The 21,790-nt window shown below is 40.7% G+C and overlaps 1 protein-coding gene across 1 annotated transcript; it reads right to left on the minus strand.

Annotated features, from left to right (window-relative positions):
• Positions 1-1,888: 1,888 nt before the first annotated feature.
• Positions 1,889-21,236, minus strand: LOC121549717 (myosin-7-like). The gene is made up of 40 exons (XM_041861561.1): positions 21,207-21,236; positions 21,033-21,074; positions 19,130-19,339; positions 18,301-18,444; positions 18,057-18,213; positions 17,944-17,971; positions 17,746-17,851; positions 16,381-16,473; positions 15,931-15,994; positions 15,742-15,840; positions 15,223-15,326; positions 14,467-14,605; positions 14,245-14,363; positions 13,894-14,043; positions 13,621-13,791; positions 13,144-13,453; positions 12,964-13,037; positions 12,564-12,769; positions 12,341-12,464; positions 11,656-11,792; positions 11,314-11,569; positions 10,844-11,086; positions 10,580-10,756; positions 10,338-10,483; positions 10,165-10,255; positions 9,181-9,570; positions 8,947-9,073; positions 8,730-8,848; positions 8,445-8,641; positions 7,935-8,118; positions 7,433-7,598; positions 6,678-6,802; positions 6,282-6,590; positions 5,969-6,172; positions 5,573-5,869; positions 5,326-5,430; positions 5,134-5,229; positions 4,902-5,036; positions 2,883-2,931; positions 1,889-2,006 (listed from the first exon to the last, which is right to left on the minus strand). The coding sequence occupies exons 3-39, from the start codon at positions 19,328-19,330 to the stop codon at positions 2,911-2,913; spliced, it is 5,814 nt and encodes a 1,937-aa protein (XP_041717495.1). The 5' UTR covers positions 19,331-19,339; positions 21,033-21,074; positions 21,207-21,236; the 3' UTR covers positions 1,889-2,006; positions 2,883-2,910.
• Positions 21,237-21,790: the final 554 nt, after the last annotated feature.

Below are 21,790 nucleotides of genomic sequence, written 5' to 3' on the forward strand. Positions count from 1 at the left end.
AGGCTCGCATCTACTACAAGACCAAGGTGCTTGCCTACTGAGCTGTGAGAGGAACGGCACATTTACATTTACATTTACGTCATTTAGCAGACGCTCTTCTCCAGAGCGACTTACAAATTGGACTGAAGGTAAGGCACCTCCTTACCTTCAGGCTCTGATCAGACCCTACACCCAAACAAGGGCACTACGTTCATCCACCTCTGGCCTGCTAGCCCCCCTACCTCTACGGAAGCACAGTTCCCGCTCAGCCCAGTCAAAGCTATTCGCTGCTCTGGCACCCCAATAGTGGAACAAGCTCCCCCACGACGCCAGGACAGCGGAGTCACAGACCACCTTCCGGAGACACTTGAAACCCTACCTCTTTAAGGAATACCTGGAATAGTATAAAAGTAATCCATATTTTGCATGTTATCATAAACAAAGTACAAGGGGAGTGAATTGATGATAGCTTCATCTGTAAGCTAGCAAGACAAGTTAGCCTACAAAGCTGGAAGCTACCGGCATCTTCTTGCATTGTAAAGTGTTCTAGCCTGTATGGACATTGTTTTGCGAACAGTAGTGAACAGTTTCAAAATTTCTACATGCCGTGTCACATTATTCAAATGTGGCACGGTGCTTTCGTGCTATAAGGGGGACATCGGCTGCGCTAATAGACAGAGTTGATCTGTGAGACACATTTGACAGAAGTATCGAAAGTTACTTTTTCATGTTCTATTATCGAAAAATTATACAAGTTTCGGTATGCGGTGCGACACTAATCGAATTGTCTTGAAAGGGAAAGATGCACACCCCTAAAACATTTATATCTTGGCGCTGGCTGGTGGAATTTCTCACTCTGGGTGATCAATCATCAGTGTCCTACATGACTCCGTTTAGTATGCAAGAAGTCATTGTTATGAGCATAAAGACACATTTCCATTCTCTGTAAATTCATGGGCAATAAAGCAAATCTTATCTCATGAGTATATTTTTATTTTAGCTTCACTGTCCCAATACATCTGGAGGTGAGTGTAGTTGTCTGGTTTGGCTCGCTCACATGGGCAAGTCAGAATAACCTATAGAGAGCTGTGCAGGTCAGTGGAGAGATTGTAGGGGGTAAAGGCTCTCCAAGACATATACAAAGAGTGGAAACTGCTTTGGATCGAACAACATCCACTGAATAATCAATATGCAGGTAGCTTAGTGGTTAAGAGCGTTGTGCCAGTAACCGAAAAGTCCTTGGTTCTAATCCCCGAGCCGATTAGGTGAAAAATCTGTCGATGTGCCCTTGAGCAAGGCACTTAACCCTAATTGCTCATGTAAGTCGCTCTGGATAAGAGCGTCTGCCAAATGACTAAAATGTAAATGCAGTACTGCCATAAGTGCGCAAACTCAGGTCTTTGCCTCTCAAAACCAAGAGAGCCACTAACAGTTTTGTACCGGCATATGTATGGCTGTTACCGACGTCTGTTAGATGTTTACTGTATTTTTAGATCTTATCCGACGTGCAACAACTGAAGTTCCTTCAGGGAAAATAAAGTGATTCTATTCTTAACTGCCAATTATGCCCTTAAGGAAAGCTAATAATCACAGCACTGACATTATGAAAGATCCCTTTCAGTAGGTATGTCAATAGATAAACAATTTTGATATAATGCAATTGCTAGTGGGTAAGTCAGTTTCTGTCCAGCATGCCACTGGGCCATGTGATTAGAAGTCAATTTGAGGTAAATAACCAAATTAGATTATGGAACATATCGGAACTATATTATCAAAATGTCCTGTTCGTAATGGAATTTATGTTCATAATGGAATCAACACCAACCCAGATAGATGTCTATACCAGACATGGAAAAACTTTGGCATACAGGTAACATGTTACAAGCAAAACACAGAGGGGCTATTTTAACTTGACTTCATTCTTTATTCTGCTCATGTTACATGGAGAATATAGAAAACTAAATCACTACAGTCAGGAGATGTTCAGAAAGGTCCATCCGAGAGCTTCACTCTTCATCATGTCCTTTCTGTGACAAAGAAGATAGATAAACGTTGAGAACATTAACTTCTGAACACGTTATTATTAAAATACTGTTCTTCATTTAAAGGAGTCATTATGTTTAAATCTTACAACCAAATCTTACAAGAAATAACCATTATGCTTTTGAAATAATGTTTAAAAAATAGTTACAAGTGAACAATAATCCAATTCATAGTTGATTCTGTCTTGTACTGTAGTGTATAAAACATTAGGAACACTTCCTAATATTGAGTTGCACCCCCTTTTGCTCTCAGAACATGATCAATAGGAGGGGCATGGACTCTACAAGGTGTTGAAAGCGTTCCACAAGGATGCTGGACCATGTTGACTCCAATACTTCCCACAGTTGTGACAAGTTGGCTGGATGTCCTTTGGGTGGTGGACCATTCTTGATACACACAGGAAACTGTTGAGCGTGAAAAACCCCAGCAGTGTTGCAGTTCTTGACAAACTCAAACTGGTGCGCCTGGCACCTACTACCATACCCCGTTCAAAGGCACTTCAATCTTTTGTCTTGTCCATTCAACCTCTGAATGGCACACATACACAATCCATGTCTCAAGGCTTAAAAAACCTTCTTTAACCTGTCTCCTCCCCTTCATCTACACTGAATGAAGTGGATTTAATAAGTGACATGGATAAGGGATCATGCTTTCACCTGGTTAGTCTATGTCATGGAAAGTGCAGGTGTTCCTAATGTTTTGTACACTCAGTGAATATAAAAATATATAATATGAATGATAGTATAGCTGTTTGACATCAAATACTTACAAAGCTATTGAGGTAGAAGCTGTTGACATAGTTGACATGAGGGAATTTGCAAATTATAACCAATATAATGAATTTGATTAGAAGAACTGACCTGGGAGCGGGTATCACAACTCTTGACCTCACTCCTCATCCTTTCCTTTCTGTGACAGAGAAGATGGATTCATCATGAGAAAATGTTTACTGTGTACTGGAAAACATTTTATACTGCCATTTACTGTGTCCTTAAAATGATATGGTGGGAAACTTAAACAGGTATGTACAGTATGTATATTATGGTGAAGGGTTTGTGTCAGCTTTTAGAAATCTGCATTTTCAAAACGCAGACCATCAAAAAATATTTTTTAAACCATTTAGTTTTGCATTTTATATTGGAAGTGCACAGGTTTTTTTCTTCTTCAGTAGAATGATCAGGGGCATGCAACTATAGTTTTCCTTCACACAAAATACATTAGTGCTACACATTCAACAGAAAATAGCTTCATTTTCATCAGATGACAACAGAAGTGCAATGCTATTTTGGGCAGCAGCTAAACAAGTAAATTGGCTTTCACTGAAAAAGCAAGGTATTTTTTTTGCTAAAACGATGCATGGCCATCATATTTCTCATGTTTATCGTAGAAAGAATGTAGCCAACTATATTTCCTAATGTTTTGCTTGAAGTTAATCTTACATTTTATGAGAGTAAAGTACACGGAGAAAAGTATCGGAGAAAAGTAGCTACACATCAGTCAGAGTGCTGATTGGTCTGATGACAAGAGCAAAGATTTCTCATCTGAGTGGAGAAGTGCAACTGAAGCACAACATTAGTCAGAAGCCGAGCAGAAATGACAATAAAGAAGCATTATAGATCTGCGTTTACAAAATGCAGCCAAGATATTTGTTATGCGTTTTAGCCTATTTTTCTGTGTGGAAAATTGCAGAATTCTGCATTAACGCAACCCCTGCTGGTATGGAATACACTATGAACATCATGCTGTCCCTATACAGATACGAAACAAGTACCTGATTCACGTTACTGTGTAATACACTCAAGAGTTTACAAAACATTTATTGGAGCAATAATGTCCAATTTAAGAATTCAATGGACACAAAAAAATTATACAATCTGTTATATTTTTTGCCTAATTCCGTTTTTTCCCAAATTATGTTTTTTCCATTTTGTCTTTCCAGGTTTCTGTTTTTCCCCCTGTTCTTTCAGGTTTTTGCTCTCAAAATTACACATTTGTTATAGAGAAACATCTCAATTGGATGTTTTAAGTCCACAACAATGCTTTAACCACATCAGGAGACCACTTTTGAGGTCTGGGAAAAATCTAATACATTTTTGCGTGTTCAACTGGGCACCGGCAAGAGACTTGTTTGGTTAGCGGTGTTTCTGTAGCACACATATAATTGCAGAGTTTGCTAAACAAATCGCCACTGGATTGATGCAAATAATCATGATATCATGATACCAGGTAGGCATACTTTGTAGTTAACATTTAATTTAGAAGGTTTTTGTGAAAGCCTTTCCATCTACCGGAAGACGGTTATCATCATTAGCATCATCGCTAACGGCTACACAAAATGGTAGACAAACGCGCACACAAAGACAGGGGCATTCCTGCGTTACCTCAACAGAAAGATTAAGGAAATACGAATCACTGATGCATTTTGTTAATGTATTATGATCATCTTGGGAAAATACATTTAGTTTATTTCCTACTAAGTTCAATGCATTGTTGAATTCTGTTTTAATGTCTGGATTCCGTGATTCCGTCCGCGCCCTCCGCTTCCTGGTTTTTATAGGGCCCTAATTTTTAGCTCTTCAACTACAGGATGTATTGCAGAAAATTGTTAAAACCTGTTTGCGGCACAAATTCAAGGAGTAATCTAAAACAATTCTAGGGTTAAATGAAATTAAAGGGGAACTCCTCAACAACAACAAAAGGAAAAGAGATAACGATAATATTAATATTATTTATTAATTATTATTATTAATATTATAATTATAATGTTATGCTATTTCATGTAATATGCCTTTAAGCTATTCCATGTTGAGTTTTTTGCCATCTACATGGGAAGTCTGCAAATTATCCTTTTGGACTCTTGAAAAAGTAACTTTACTGACCTTGGAGCCGGAATCACGACTCTTGGCTCTCATCTTGTTGACCTGAGACTCAGCAATATCAGCCCTCTCCTCTGCTTCATCCAGTTCATGCTGAATCTTGCGTAACTTGCCCAAATTAGAATTGGCTTGTTCCTCCTGTGAAATGTTTTAAGTATGATTTCAGTTTTTAGCAAACACAACAACTAGAGAATTACAGATGCATCAGTTGGATGATGGAATATTTTCTACTTACAGCCTCCTCTGAAGTTCTCTTGTAGGATTTGACCTTCAGCTGCAGTTTGTCCACCAGGTCCTGAAGACGGGACAAATTCTTACGGTCTTCCTCAGTCTGTACCCAAAAAGAAAGGGAAAAAATTGTAATGTATCTTACATTTGATTCTTAGCATGTTAACAGTGCACTGTTAAATTAAAATATATGATGTACCTGGTAGGTGAGCTCCTTGATGCGTCTCTCATATTTACGGACTCCTTTCACAGAATCACCGCTCCTCCTTTGCTCCATTTCCAATTCACTCTCTAGCTCCCTCACCTAGAAAGACATGATGGATGTTAACACATTATTTCCAATTACGATGTTAGTTACCACTGCTTTTAATATTAAAGCTAGAAATATGACTAGAAATATGAAAAATAATTTAGAATGAATAGAAGATAATGTAGCTGGGCCTTACTCTGGACTCCAGCTTCTGGATCTGCTTCTTGCCACCTTTCATGGCGATTTGTTCAGCTTCATCCAGGCGGTGCTGCAGGTCCTTGATGGTCTGCTCCATGTTCTTCTTCATGCGCTCCAGGTGAGCACTGGTGTCCTGCTCCTTCTTCAGCTCCTCTGCCATCATGGCAGCATCAGTAATGGCCTTCTTGGCCTTTTCCTCAGCGTTTCTGCACTCCTGCACAGCCTCCTCCACTTCATTCTGAAGCTGGGATGTGTCACCCTCCAGCTTCTTCTTCTGGCTCAACAGGCTGGTGTTCTACACATGTATATGACAAATTACTGTTATATTACCTCTACATACCTCAAGTAGCAGACTTTTAAGTAGAACACTAATTGTTATCTATTACCGTCTTACCTGTGAGTGTAGCAGCTGAACTCTCTCACTAACATCCAGCAGTTCCTGCTCAGCCAGTTTGCGGCCTCTCTCAGTCTGCTCCACCATAGCTCTCAGCTCATCCAGTTCAGCCTGCATCAGGTTGTTGCGTCTCTCCACAATGGCAATGTTCTCCTTCAGGTCATCACTGCCACGAAGAGCATCATCCAGCTGCATTTGAGAATCCTGTAGAGAGAATTGATTTTACTATATTTCTTTCATTGTTTCACAGTGTGGTTTGGCTTTTTGTGATGGCACAAGCAATGTTTTTAATTCAATGGTGTGGAAGTATTACCTTCAGATGGGAATGGAGACCCTTAAGTTGCTTCTGGGCCTCTGCTGCCTGCCTGTTGGCCTGGCTGAGCTGGATCTCCATCTCATTGAGATCTCCCTCCATCTTCTTCTTCAGCCTGAGAGCTTCGTTCCTACTGCGAGTCTCTGACTCCAGGGAGCTTTGCAGGGTATCCACCACTCTCTGCTGGTTCCTCTTATTCATCTCCATCTCCTCATCCTTCTCCACCAGTTTCCGTTCAATATCAGCTTTGACCTGGTTGAACTCCAGCTGTGCTCTCAGGATCTTACCCTCTTCATGTTCTAGGGAGCCCTATGAAAACAAAGCCACCCATACTTTGTAAAATCTTCTAATTAAATTCTGGTACTTTCACTATCAGTAAATGTTTTCTATTCTCACCTCAGCTTCCTCTAGAGCAGACTGTATCTCAGCCTTCTCCTGCTCCAGCTGTTTACGGATCTTCTCCAGCTCATGGATGCTCTTTCCTCCTTCACCAAGTTGCTCAGTCAGGTCAGAAATTTCCTCTGTGGAATTATTTTATTGTACATCAGAATATTTTTTTATCTCTATTTTTTATTGTATTTCCACCCCCCCACCTTTTTCTATAACATATCAATCTTTAATTGACTAAGTCATGCTATTTAGTGATATCAAGAAGAAGAAGAAGAAGAAGAAGAATGGATAAGGAAAATACATTTCCCCAATGTTATTCTGCTACCAAATATGTTGTATTATGATCATTTACGTGAACTCAATTTAATTATACATATTCCCTTTAACAGAAAGTGAATAGATCAATTGATAGCTACAGTCACACATTGTATAAGATGACTTCCCAAGCAAAGTCAAATTTCTTTGACCCCTCGACTTTAGAAGGCCTTAACTCAGCTTCTGAATGTCATAGAGCCAAACCAAATATATTCCCATGTGCATCAGTTGCGTCTTAATTTTGGCAGTTTACTGCTTGTTTTTTTTTGCATAAAGCATCGCGGATGTATGCGTCGTTTTAGATCAGTATAACAATCGTGAATTGTGCCCCTCAACTCAAGGAAGGTCCCGTGTTCCCCCCACGAAACGTGGGCACCTCCTATGCCGGCGTGGCATAGGGAACCCCTGGACTAAGTTCTATAGTCCAATAATGCATATGCTCTGACCTTGGAGGTTCTTGTTCTCCCTCTTCATGGTCTCCAGATGATCCAGAGATTCCTCGTAAGAGTTTTTGAGTTTGAAGAGTTCAGTGCTGAGAGATCTGGCCTCTTTCTGGGAGCTCTCCAGCTCAGTCTGAGCCTCTTCAAACTTCTGCTTCCACTCAGCTAGGACCTGGAAACGTAAGTGGTTTCAATACAGTATATGATTAGGATAAGATGTACTTTATTGTCCATTAGCTTACAGAAGAAGGATGCTCACAACCCAAGCCCCCGAGACATACGGGCTGAAAGCAAAGTGTCAGCCGCTGTGCAGCTCCCTTGCTCAAGGGCACAACTGCAGGTGATGGTAGGAGGATGTCAGCAACCCTCCGGTTGCCGGCTCACTCTACACAAGGTTTTCCCGTCTGAGGTTACTGGCCCGCTTCTCTAACCACTAGGCTACCTGATGCCCCTACCATGTACTATAATGAAGGCTAATAGGACTTGTGTATACCATTTATTTTCTTACCTTGTCGAAGTTCCTTTGCTTTTTGTCCAGAGCGGCAGCAGCTGCATTGGATCTCTCCACATCCACCATGAGATCTTCAATCTCATTCTGGAGTCGGTGTTTAGTCTTTTCCAGGGAGGAGCATTTAGCGTTAACAGCTTCCACAGCTTCCTCTGCATCCTGCAGACGCTGAGCCAGCTTCTTCCTAGATTGACATAGATGAGAAACACATTTAAGAACAGCTGCCTTTTTTCTGTCTGATATTTAATGATTGTACAGTGCATTTAAAAATCCTGTTTTTGCTTTGGAATTATGGGGTATTGTGTGTAGATTGATGAGGAGAAAAAAACCCAATTTAATCCATTTTAGAATAAGGCTGTAACGTAACAAAATGTGGAAAAAGTCAAGGGGTCTGAATACTTTCCGAATGAACTGTAAATCAGGTAATCCATGTATCATTCATCATGTACTTTTGTGTGTCACTAATTCAGCCAAGGTTGAATAGCCTTAAAAGGAAGAAAACATCCTTACTTTGCGTCTTCAAGCTCCTCAGTCTTCTGGATGGCATCAGTTTCATACTTGGTTCTCCACTGGGCCACCTCAGCGTTGGCCTTGGACATGCCACGCTGCAGCTCAGCCTTGGCCTCCTGCTCCTCCTCATACTGCTCCCGGAGCAGGTCTGAGTCATGGCGAGCAGACTGCACCGCATGGGCAAGTGCGTTCTTTGCCTGGTAAGGACATTAAAAAGATTATCTGTAATTATGCCAGAGGATAAATAAAGTTGATTATGGACACTGCATTTTTTTGTATAAATACCTTGACTTCCTCCTCCAGTTGTCTCTTGAGGTCTTCAATCTGCTGAACGTTGGACTGCTTACCTCTGGTCAGTTGGGAGACCAGAGAGTCCTTCTCCTCCAGCTGTCTGGCAAGTTCACCTGTTTTAATACAATTCAAATTAATTTAAATTATATTATTTATTGTGGTTATTCATTGTGGCTGTTCATGTGAATGTCCAGGTTTTTAGTTAATATACCATTCTCAGTTTGAAGCTTTGCTTTCTGCATGGTGAAATCATTGATGGATCGCTGTCCTTCCTCAGCTTTCGTCCTGTATTCACTCATCTGGTCCTCTAGAGTGCGGCACATTTTCTCCAAGTTTGTCTAAAAACAGATTTGTTTTTTGAATGACGGAACACCATCACTAGATTCCATCTTTAAAAATCCTGTACAGATAACACATGTTATGATTGCTCAATGATACCACATACTTTGGACTTGACAATCTGCTCCATGTTGGAGACCACATCATCCAGCTCCAGCTTGAGCTCACTCTTCTCCTTCTCCAGCTTCTGCTTCACTCTCTGAAGGTTGTCAATCTGCTCTCCCAGGTCAGCCACACTGTCAGCATTTTTCTTCCTCAGAGAGGCAGCTGTAGCCTCATGCTGCAGAGTAGCCTCTTCAAGGTCTCTGCGCACCTTCTGGAACTCAGCCTCCCTCTTCTTGTTCATCTCAATCTGGGCAGCAGTGGCTCCACCTGCCTCCTCCAGTCTCTCACTGATCTCCTCCAGCTCTCTGGCCAAGTCTGCCCTCTGTTTCTCCACCTTGGCACGGGCAGCTCTCTCAGCCTCCAGCTCTTCCTCCAACTCCTCAATGCGGGCCTGAAATGGAGGGAATTCAGATTTTCTGGTAAGAACAGAACAAGTGTACAATGGTGGAAAGAGTACTGAAATATCAAGTAGAAGTAAACTTACTGGTGTAAAAATAAAACTACTAAGTAAAAGTAAACAGTAGATAATTTAAAAAGTACTCTGTGTAAAAGTAATTGAGTTACTTTTAATATAGAAACATTGAGCTTGATAATTACCTAATTTTGCTAAGGTTATCTGAATGTTTTCCATGTATTAAATTGAAAGAGTACTAGAGGAAATGAATGTACAGTAGGATCTAAGTTAATTTATTTTATGAGTTGCGACAAGGCAAATCTGTATGTAAAAGAACTAAGGATTTGTCAAATATATACTATTAACATTTGAAAATAAATGAAACATTCAAAGCAATTAAAGTCAGGGGTGTAAGGATTACTGAAATATCCTACTCAAGTTGAAGTACTGTTACACAACATTTACTCAACTAGAATAAAATTACTGACTTTGAAAGCTACTCAATTACATTAACGAGAGTAGTAATTCATTACTTTACACCTCTCCAAGTGTAATCGAAATATTCCCTTTTCAACAATGCTATTGAAATACCTGCAGTTCCTTGAGTTTTTTCTGAAGCTGGGCACCCAAGGCCTGCTCATCCTCAATCTTGCTGTTGAGTTGGCTCATCTCAAAGTCCTTCCTATTGAGAAGAACATACATTTTTAGCAAGCGTTTTCTACTGAATAATACTCTATAAGCATTTTTTTGATCTGTGATCTTACTTCTTCATTCTTTCCTCCATCTGTTGCTTGTCGTTCTCCAGGTCCATTAGGCTCTCCTGGGTCAACTTCAAGTCTCCTTCCAGCTTTCTCTTGGCTCTCTCAAGGTCCATCCTCACCTTCTTCTCTTGCTCCAGAGACCCTTCCAGCTGATAAAGGATATATTAAACAATATTGTACTGTAGCCTATTTTAGGATAGTACTTATTTTTTTGCTATTTTTATGATTTCCTGTTTGGTACTCACATCATCAACTTGCTGTTCCAGTTTGGCTTTGGCCTTGGTCAGCGTGTTGACCTTATCCTCCTCACTCTGAAGGTCATCCAACGTTTGCTGATGAGCCTCCTGCAGAGCCTTCTTCTCCTTGGTCAGCTTGGCAATGATTTCGTCTAGAGCTGCCATCTCTTCAGTCAGGTTTTTAACCTAAGGAAACAGAACAATGTCATTACGCTTTCATCCAAACCAATCAATTGGAGTTTTAACAATACAAGAATGAAGAAAAACTTTTACCTTGTTCTCTGTGGCATGCTTCTCCTTCTCCACTTTAGCCAGAGTGAGCTCCAGATCGTCAATGTCCTTCTTGAGTTCTGAGCACTCATCTTCCAGCTTCCTCTTCTTAGCAGTCAGCTCTGAATTCATCTCCTCCTCATCCTCCAGTCTTTCTGTCAGCTCTTTGGCTTTGGCCTCAAGCTGGATTTTGCTCTTGATCAGACCCTCGCATCTCTCTTCAGCATCACCAATAGTGTCTTCTGACTGTCAATGTGTCAATATATTGTAAGTATATAGAATTCTCCAAAGCTCAGAAGTTTGTTTGGTGGCAAAATATTTGGACACTACAAATGCTCCACTGATTGTACATACCTATTTAGCAAATCATATCTCTTCTCTCTCTGTTTTTCAATTTCTCTAGTTAGCTAAGGACATTTTGAAAAAGGATGTGAGTGCATTAAAGTAACTGTAGTGTAGTTAAAGTTACTCACAGTTTGGACAGCGAGCTGCAAGTCATTCTTCTCTTGGATAAGGGAGACCATCTTCTCTTCTAGCTCCTTTCTACGGGCTTCAGTTTTAGCATAAGCCTCTTTAAGCTTCAGGAATTCTTCCTTCATGTTGGCCATCTCCTTCTCAGTCTCTGCTGTCTTCAACAGAGGTTTAATCTTGAAGTACATCTTCATCCAGGGCCAATTCTTGACACCCATGAAGGCACGAATGTTCCATTGGATCACAAGCAAGGCATCCCTGTGACATTGAATACAATTATCTTGTTATACCTTTTCCACCTCCACCATATTGTCTGCAAAAGTTGTATTTATTCTTATTCCAACCTGCGTTCAACAATTTTCTGGTACTCAATTCTGGCAAGTAGACCACGTGATCGGGCCTGGAGGCCAGTGATGATAAGAGCGAGACGGTCATCTCTCATCTCCTCAAGGGTACCCAGGAGACCAGCCTTGAAGAACACCTAATGATACACAAAGGCCATAATGTGGTGGTTGGATCGTCTTCGGTAGGATTGTATTTTTCTGCCAGTTGACTATAAATAACTTGAATGTGTTATCTCATCCCCCATGTTTATAGTGTCATGTTTAGATTGTTGATTTCTTGCCTCTGTGCGAAAAAGGCACACATTGACCACAAGGTGGCCCTGGAATGAGAAATTGATTTGACAACTTTAGACCCAGCATGTTTGACCAAGAGTTAAAACATTTGGCAAGGTCTATCTCAAACAGTATGTGCACAATGCTTTTAATATCTTACATGTAGATCCATATCTGGATCTACTTCATGGTGACGCTACACCAAGTATATATTTGTATCTCTTGACTTGATCCATTTCCCCTAGAGACAGATGATATGTAGTAATCATGCTCAGTAGTATATCAGCAGTTATTTCAAGAGGCATTGCTCAGGTTAACCTGATGGTGGTGTAGTAGTAATATACTGCTTGGACCCCGTAATTGCTGCTGGTCCAACAAGTCTTATTGCTTTTCATCTATTTAGAGAACTTACCTTAGTATGTCCTAATCTGTACTGGGTGTGGTCAATGTCCAGAGAGCCCAGCAGTTTTTCTGCTGCCTTCATGTTGTCCATGAACTGACCCTCAGGGATAGCATTTGGATTGAGGATGCGGTATCTGAATTTAAATCAGAAAGCAATTATCTTCAATAATGGAACACCTGAATAGGTAAACAGTTGAATTTATTTTGGAAAGGAAATGCATAATAATTTGTACCTTTGTTTGAAGTCAGCATACAGGATCCTGTTGGGGAAGCCCTTTCTGCAGATCCTGATGCCTTCCAGCACACCGTTACAGCGCAGCTGGTGCATGACCAGAGGATTTTCCATGGCCCCAGGAGTCTTGGTCTCGTTGGGGATGAGGCAACGCACAAAGTGGGGGTGAGTAGACCTCAAGTTGGTCATGAGTTTACCCAAGTTCTCCTGTGAGTATGACAAATGTAGAATTTTCCATCAATGAATGACTCTCCCAGTACCTCACGAGTCACAACGGCATTTAATGCTAACATGCCAATCCACAACATACTGGCATTTCAAATGTAGCGCAAATATAATACATTTGTTATTTTCTGCCGTTTGAAAACATCAGAAGTATATTGATTTGAAGTCTGATTTACCCTGTGCAAAGCAGACACAGTCTGGAAGGAAGAACCTTTCTTCTTCTTTCCTCCAGCTGCTTTTTCTTCAGCAGCTGTATGATAATGAAATAATTCAAATATACTATTATTACTACTGTCATGTACTTTTGTATTTATTTTATTGTTTTTTTAGTCTTTGCAGATAGAAACACATAGTACCTCCTTCTGCACCAGCATAGCCCACAAAGAGGTTGGCCAGGAACTTAAGACTTGACTTCTGGAACAGTCCGACCACAGTCTCATTCAGCGGGTCCTTGTTCTTCACCAGCCAGTTACCAATGTTGTAATCAACAGTGCCAGCATAGTGAACCAGGGAGAAATGGGCCTCTGGTCTACCCTTAATAATCCTAGGCTTCTGGAAGCATGCATTTTTGCCCAGATGGGTGTCATACAGCTTAGCTTTGAATGTAGAATCACTGGCCTTGGGGAACATGCACTCCTCTTCAAGGATGGACATGATACCCATGGGCTAAAAGGGAAAATGAATGAAAATAAATTAATACTAAGGGAAAAGCATAGTGAATAAATATCAGAATAATTTGTTGTTGCACATTTAGGAAGATTGTCCTTGTAATGTTTGAAATCTCAAAGATTCAATCATATAAATTAAACTACTGTGAAACTGAAGACACCAACCCTTTCAATGAGGTCAATGCAGGCAGCCAAGTCCATGCCGAAGTCAATGAACTCCCAGACGATGCCCTCTTTCTTGTACTCCTCCTGCTCCAGCACGAACATGTGGTGGTTGAAGAACTGCTGCAGCTTCTCATTAGTGAAGTTGATGCACAGCTGCTCAAAGGTGTTGAACTGAAAAAGAAGTTCACAGTTACATTATTTTGTCAGCTGTAATGTTTTAGATTAATCGTTTTATGATATGGCCTTTTTATCAAATTTACATCAAACACTCACATCGAAGATCTCAAAGCCAGCAATGTCCAGCACACCAATGAAGTGCTGGCGAGCGTTCTTAGTGTCCAGCGAAAGGTTGATTCTTATCACCATCCAGAGGAACATGTTCTCGTAAATTTTCTTTGCCAGTGCACCAATGGAGTAGTACACCTACAAAATATTGAGAAAATAATTTACTCAAACATTGACTCAACATAGGGACAGTTTCCCAGACACAGATCAGGCATTATCCTGGACTAAAAAGCATCGTCAATAGGGAATCACAGGCATGAAGATACTAGCAACTCTAAACAGAAGTTTTATGCTCAAAATTATTATCTCCTGGAAATGTCCAACTTTTTTGAGACTCACCTGGTCGACACTCTGACCTTTGGTGACCCACTCATTTCCTACTTTGACCCTTGGGTGACACAGCCCCTTGACCAGGTCAGCAGAGTTCAGGCACATCAGATATGCGGCTTTGTCAATATCTGGAAAGGCAAAGTTTTATGGTTGGAGGAGGCATTGTGACCGTCAGATTTTTCAGAGATTACTGTATGTTAAAGTGAGAGGTTTTAAATGCTCAGTGCTCACCCTCAGTGCCGTCTGCCTCTGCTTGCTCCTCCCTCTGCTTGTTCTTGAACTTCATGTTGCCATAGTGCATGATGGCACCAGTCAGCTTATAAATGCCATTCTTCTCCTCTTGGGAGAAGCCCAGCACATCAAATGCATCCTAGTTCCGAAATAAAGGTCATTGTTTTGAATTGGAGAAAGAATCGGATACAAGTGGAATATTATCGCATATACACTGAGTGTACAAAACATTAGGAATACCTGCTCTTTCTGTGAAATAGACTGACCAGATGAGTTCAGTGAAAGCTGTCATCCCTTATTAATGTCACCTTCAAGCAGTGTCGATGAAGGGGAAGAGACCGGTTAAAGAAGGATTTTTAAGCCTTGATACAATTGAGACATGGATCGTGTATGAGGGTGAATGGGCAAGACAAATTATGTAAGTGCCTTTGAACGGGGTATGGCAGTAGGTGCCAGGCACACCGGTTTGAGCGTGTCAAGAACTTCAATTGCTGCTGGGTTTTTCACGCTCAGCTGTTTTCAGTGTGTATCAAGAATAGTCCACCACCAAAAGGACATTCAGCCAAATTGACACACCTGTCAGAAGCATTGGATTCAACATGAGCCAGCATCCCTGTGGAATGCTTAAAGACACCTTGACGAGTCCATCCTTTAACGAATTGAGGCTGTTCTGAAGGCAAAAGGGGATAGAACTCAATATCAGGAAGGTGTTCCTAATGATTTGACACTCAGTGTATATGAACATATTTTACTCACATCAGTAGCCATTAGCTCATCTGAATCATTAATGGAAGTTACTGTAATCTCTCCTTGGGAGATGAAGGCGTAGTCATAGGGATTGCTGGTGATGAGTAGCATCTCTGAAATGAATTGAACAGCACAGTTTAATTTGTGTTCAGGCTTTGGTATAAGCCATAACATAATATACTATTAGGAACATTGGCATTGTACAAAAATAACAAAACAACAGTAATATTATACATAGACAGGATGACAAATTAGTCCTAATCAAGTTTAGAAAAACTGCAGCTGGAGATAGTTTTTCGTGCATCAAATGTTTATGTTGTGTGCTGAAATGGTATTTAAATTATTGCAACTTTCTCATGGACAAAGGAAATGTTACAGCATAAATCACGATGAGTGGGGAATGGGGGGGTAACTTCCTGCGTTGGCTGCACCATAAGAATTGAATTGGAATTCATCCAAAATTCTCAGTTGAATTCAGAATTAGACCTCAACCCCGCTCAGTACACAGTTTGATGATTTAATACTCACCCAGCAGTTCTGGTTTCTTTTGGGACAGGATCTGGTAGAAGATGTGATAGTCTCTCTCAGCCTTGAGCTGGAAAGTTACACGTGACTTCTCCAGAAGATCTGATCAGTATGGAAAAGTGCTTTTGGTATTAATGTGTTTCCTGTCAAAGAGATCTGTTCAAGCCTGAGAAAATGTTGTATTGTACTCACAAGTCTCAATGTCAGCAGACGAAAGCTTCCCACTGACTCCAAAATGAATTCGGATGAATTTACCCTGTAAGTTATTGTCAAAGCAGAAATGAATGAGCACACCAGATCTGGGTTCAAGTAGTATTTGTTTTCTTTTTGAATACCTTAGGTGTGCTTGAACGGTCTAATGGAAGTTTAAATCCCACCTATCTTGTAGGCTCAATCAAACACTGAAAGTATTTGAAATAAAACAAATACTATTTAAACCCAGGTCTGTTGCACACATACAGTCCCAAAAGGGAAGATTAGCTGATGGACCGAGGAAGATTAGCTGACGTCATGACATCCACTAATGGGGATCTTAATAAAATTCTTATCCTAATGAAATTCAAATCGAGAAGGTAACAGATAAGATGAACATTTATGATAAGATTTGAATGGTATTTGACTGCGAACAAAGACCAAACTTACGAATCGGGAGGAGTTGTCATTCCTGATGGTTTTGGCATTACCAAAAGCCTCCAGGGCAGGATTGGCCTGGATGATTTGATCCTCCAAGGTCCCCTAGAAACCAACATCGATACAGTGTCAAAATGCAGCAATGAACACCAATACTCTATATATACAATTTGATGTTGTCAACATATGCTCATCCAGCCATGAAGAATGTTTAATTTAGGATCGATAATGATGAACACAGGGCTCGACATTAACGCTTGTCCGCTCTCCCGGGGCAAGTAAAAAAAGAATAATTGTTGGACAAAAAGAATATAGATTTAAGTTGTCCAAATGGACAAGTAAAAAAAATCACGAAACAAATCACAATATCAAACAATTAGGCTCCGATCAGAATTGGATCAGTGTCCTCCGGATGGCACGTTGTTCTCCCAATCTCTGCAGAGCACATCGAAGTATAAATATTGTAGGCCTGCATTGACAGCCACGAGCGGTCTTTCAATCATGCAGTCGCGAGATGCGTAAAAAAAATAAAATAATCAAAGCCACATTGCTAGTTAGTGAGTTATTTGCCCAGTTATACCTACATTTTGGTCAGCAATGAAAATCCTGGAAAAGTCATGTTGTTTGCATCACCTGCATGTGCCAGTGGGCCATTGGCAGTGGGCCGTTGCCAGTGGGCCGTTGCCAGTGGGTAAAATAATGACATACAACAGACTAACTAGCAGTGACGACCCATCATTCAGGGCATGTGGGGCAGAGACCCACCTATTTTGAGCCCTACATGTTTAGCTAATTAATTTATTTATTTGCCCATTTTGCATGTTATTTTGGCATGAATTCATGTTACATATCAGTTTGCAAACAATGTAAAAAAAATCAATAAAAAAAATCCTTGAGTTAATAAAGCCGCATACAAACAGTAAGACAGGTCCAAAATGTTTTAGCCTAGCTCAGTGCTTTCTGTGGTGGAGGGGCAGCCAGCGAAAGCACAGAGTGTAGGCGTTGGTCATTTTCCCTAGTTGCGCCGTGATTGGCTGTGTTCTGTCACTCATTTATATTTTAGTCATTTAGCAGACGTTCTTATCCAGAGCGACTTACAGGAGCAATTAGGGTTAAGTGCCTTGCTCAAGAGCACATCAACAGATTTTTCACCTAGTCGGCTCGGGGATTAGAACCAGCGACCTTTCGGTTACTGGCACAACGCTCTTAACCACTAAGCTACCTACCTGCTGTCATGGGGACACTACCTCACCGCAGAATCTTCAGGGAGAGCTAGGCAGTTCAAGCCCCCCGTGGGTGCTGCTGTAGATTTACACTAGAAGTGCCCCTCCAAGAAGGCTCAAGGTCAAGGACCAGTGCATTCTATTTTCTATTTACCTTTTTTTCTTCTGCTGCACTTTTCTTTCCGCTAACAGCAGCAATACTGGCAAAGTACTGGATGACTCTCTTGGTGTTCACAGTCTTTCCAGCACCGGATTCTCCACTGGGATTGGATATACAAATGTTGATGTTTCAAAAATGTATCTTAATTTTAAATATCCTCAAATCAATATAACCTTTGGTTGATGTACTTACGTGATAAGAACAGACTGATTTTCCCTGTCTGTTGAAAGAGAAGTATCAGTAAATGTGTCATTATCCAAATATCATTTGATTTCTGTAGATGAAAATGAAAAGTGATATTTTACCTGACAACATGTACTGGTAGGCATTGTCAGAGATGGAGAAGATGTGAGGAGGAGCTTCTGTCCTCTTCTTGCCTCTGTATGCATTGACAACAGACTGATCGTACACTGGCAGCCACTTGTAGGGGTTGACCGTGACACAGAACAGCCCTGAGTAGGTCTGTGGAAGACGAGGGGGATGCAGATTTAGTTTGATTCATTTGAATGAATGTTTGATTTAATGGAGATATTAGCAGGCATGACTTACGTAGATCATCCAGGCTGCGTAACGCTCTTTGAGGTTAAACAGCACAGCGGGCTCGTGCAGGAAGGTGAACATCGCCATGTCCTCAATTTTATCGAACTTTGGCGGGTTCTGGGGGTGGACGTCGTCCTCCTTCACAGTAATAGTCTGAAAGACGAGCAAATAAAATTGTTTTGTTTCATTTACAAGTTGGTGAGGTATTTACTTTGAGACAAATCCTTACTTGAGATTTTTCACAAATCATCCTGATGTGCGTGAAAGGTAAATATCTCAAGTCAGGACTCTGCTCTTTGTTATACACTATACATACAAAAGTATGTGGACACCCCTTCAAATTAGTGGATTCGGCTATTTCAGCCACACCCGTTGCTGACAGGTAAATAAAATTGAGCACGCAGCCATGCAATCTCCATAGACAAACATTGGCAGTAGAATGGCCTTACTGAAGAGCTCAGTGACTTTCAACGTGGCACCGTCATAGGATGCCACCTTTCCAACAAGTCAGTTTGTCAAATTTCTGCCCTGCTAGAGCTGCCCCGGTCAACTGTAAGTGCTATTATTGGGAAGTAGAAACATCTAAGAGCAACAACGGCTCAGCCGCGAAGTGGTAGGCCACACAAGCTCACAGAACGGGACCACCGAGTGCTGAAGCACGTAGCTCGTAAAAATCATCTGTCCTCGGTTGCAACACTCACTACCGAGTTCCAAACTGCCTCTGGAAGCAACGTCAGCACAAGAACTGTTCGTCGGGAACTTCATGAAATGGGTGTCCACATACTTTTGGTCATGTAGTGTATCTCGTAAGAAGAATTTTAATAGTGAAAATATTTACCTTTCCAAACTCAGTATCAACGGTGACTTTAGCCCCGTCTCTGCTGGTGATTGTGGCCTTGACGTACTCAACCTCAGGGTCAGGCACATAGCACTCCCTCTTTATGTCAAAGGGTCTAGTCTGGCATTCCATACGCTCCTTGTCTGACTTACGCAGAAAGGAAGCTGCGGCACCAAACTCTGCCATCAAACTGTCCCCCATTTCTTAAATCTGTGCAGACAGAAACAGAGCATTGAATACATATATACAGTATGTACATAATTTACACACAGTACCAAGTTTAAATTAATGCCGCCCCCAAACTCTGCCATCAACATGTCCCCCATTCTTAAATCTGTGGCACAGAGCATTGAATGCGTACAGTGGGGCACACAATTATTGACACCCTTGACTGTATAAAATAAATTATATTATTTTATACTAATACAATTGCACAGAGAAAGATATATATTTTTCCTCAAAAAGGTAGGGGTCAAAATTATTGACACCTCTAAAGATTCTTATAAATAAGGTAGTCAAAAGTTTAGTAAGTGGTCCCATATTCCTAGCACGCAATGACTGCTTCAAGCTTGTGACCCTACAAACGTGATATATGTATTTTCAGTTTGTTTTGGTTGTGTTTCAATAGAAATTAATGGTAAATCATGTATTGTGTCATTTTGCAGTCTCTTTTATTGTAAATAAGAATATAATATGTTTCTAAACGCTTCTACATTAATGTAGATGCTACCATGATTACGGGTAATCCTGAATGAATCGTGAATAATGGTCAAGAGAGAAAGTTACAGAGGGTCAAAGATCATACCCACAAGACATGCTAACCTCTCACCATTACCAATAACAGGGGAGGTTAGCATGTATGTATGTACAGGGATGGAAATTAAGCTAGCCTAGAAGTCTACAGGATGCTAGCTGTTCCCATAGACTTCCAGTCATTCTGCTAATGCTAGTTAGCAACCTTCATACTGAACGCAGAGACATAAAAATGGTATCCACACGTTCATCTGACTGGGGAAGTAGACAAAAGGCCTCACTGCCTAAATCTGTAACTATCCCTTTACTCTGGAACCAGTTTTGAAATGCATACTAACTGTAAGTCGCTCTGGATAAGAGCGTCTGCTAAATGACTAAAATGTAAATGTAAAAAAAAATTGTAAATTATCCCTTTGATTTCGCCGTAATACTTAACTAAATTAATTTTAAAAAGTTGGTCCCAAACATTTTCCCCAAAGACCTAAATAAATTGGAAAATTGGATACTAAATTAGTATCACTTTATGTATGTTCTGTATTTGAGCAGTACACTCTACCATCATGGCAGACCAATAGAACTTTAAAATGTATGGAGTGACTGTAGATCCAACTTTTTCTGGATTTTTTGTCTGCTGCACTAAAACATCTGGAGCTTCCAGAAGCTTCTGCGCATGTGCGGATCACGTTTTGTGCATGTGCGTGTTCTCTACTTAACGTGCAGCGAACAGGCTACTCAGGCGAATGGTCATGGTGCTCGTTTAATAAAGTTAGATCAAAGCTAAATCAATGTCTGCTAGATCACGTAATGATCACTGTGTTCTATATAACAGAACCGAATATAATAGCATAGTATAACGTTATTGTAAGACAAAAACACCACCGCATTTTTCTGTCATGTGGCTAAAACTCAACAGCGCACGCCACTAGGCAAAATACACAGTTAGACTATGCTACAGTTTGTTAACACCATCCGCTCTAAAAAAACGTTCACTCCATCATTCAAAACAACACTGTGGGCTACTTCGAAACTACACTGTATAACTCAATACGTTTTAAATGCATATCCCCATGAAACTGATTGAGATCAAATGGTTACTATGCAGAATGATGCGTGTTGTAGAACCTCTATTTTAGAAGACTATGAGGCTTACCTGTTGTTGGTCACCCCTTGGATACGTTGGAAAGGATCTCTACTGAGAATGAAATAGACAAATACAAAAGACCAATATCAATCAACTGAGCAGTTTTTATGTGGGTAATGACTAGTGTTAGGTCCTATGATGATTATCTTTGCCCTCCTCAGCGGACTGCCTCTATATGCTTACCTTCAGGATGTCCGGTGCCGTGTGTCTCCCCCTGGTCTGTCTCCCCCTGGTCTCCATCACTCTTTATAAAGAGGTTTGATCAGCCCTATATGGAGATGGGCCATCTATTGTAATACATTAGTCTGATTATTTTAGAAGATCTGTATTTGGAAGTGGAGGTGTGTATCTCAGACCTATACGGCTTGTTGTAACAACAGGCTATCAATGAGGGAGGAGGGGAGCAACAACCCAAGGTGCATGGCACAGCATCACACTTTGCTAGAACTCCTTTTTTGGAGTGTCACTTTACGAGATGGCTACATGACGACATTAGGACATTTCAGAGACCATTTTAGCACCCTCCTTTATAGAGCAGTTTCAGGCACCATGGACATCCAACACATATCAATCTTGTATTTTGAGCATTGGAAATTCCTTTTGAATTTAGCATTTTGGTGCAATATCTGTCAGCAATGCCAGTAAAGGGGAGTTCTGGTAATCTTCATGCAGATTCGTTTTTTTTTTGAGTTTTGCATTTTATGTTCTAGTAAATGTTTGGCAACAAACTAGGATGTCTTATGAACGCTTTCGTTGTTTGTGATTGC

Source organism: Coregonus clupeaformis, chromosome 34 (genome assembly GCF_020615455.1).
Source record: "Coregonus clupeaformis isolate EN_2021a chromosome 34, ASM2061545v1, whole genome shotgun sequence".
NCBI classification, from domain to species: domain Eukaryota; kingdom Metazoa; phylum Chordata; class Actinopteri; order Salmoniformes; family Salmonidae; genus Coregonus; species Coregonus clupeaformis.

What these genes read in the sequence shown, in the direction of transcription:
- LOC121549717 (XM_041861561.1), bottom strand. Translation starts at nt 19,330, where the DNA reads ATGGGGGACAGTTTGATGGCAGAGTTTGGTGCCGCAGCTTCCTTTCTG. An exon ending in GTGCAGCAGAAGAAAAAAAG is followed by an intron (nt 16,474 to 17,745) that starts GTAAATAGAAAA and finishes GTTGGTTTCTAG; the next exon opens with GGGACCTTGGAGGATCAAAT. An exon ending in TCAAGGAGCTCACCTACCAG is followed by an intron (nt 5,230 to 5,325) that starts GTACATCATATA and finishes TTTTGGGTACAG; the next exon opens with ACTGAGGAAGACCGTAAGAA.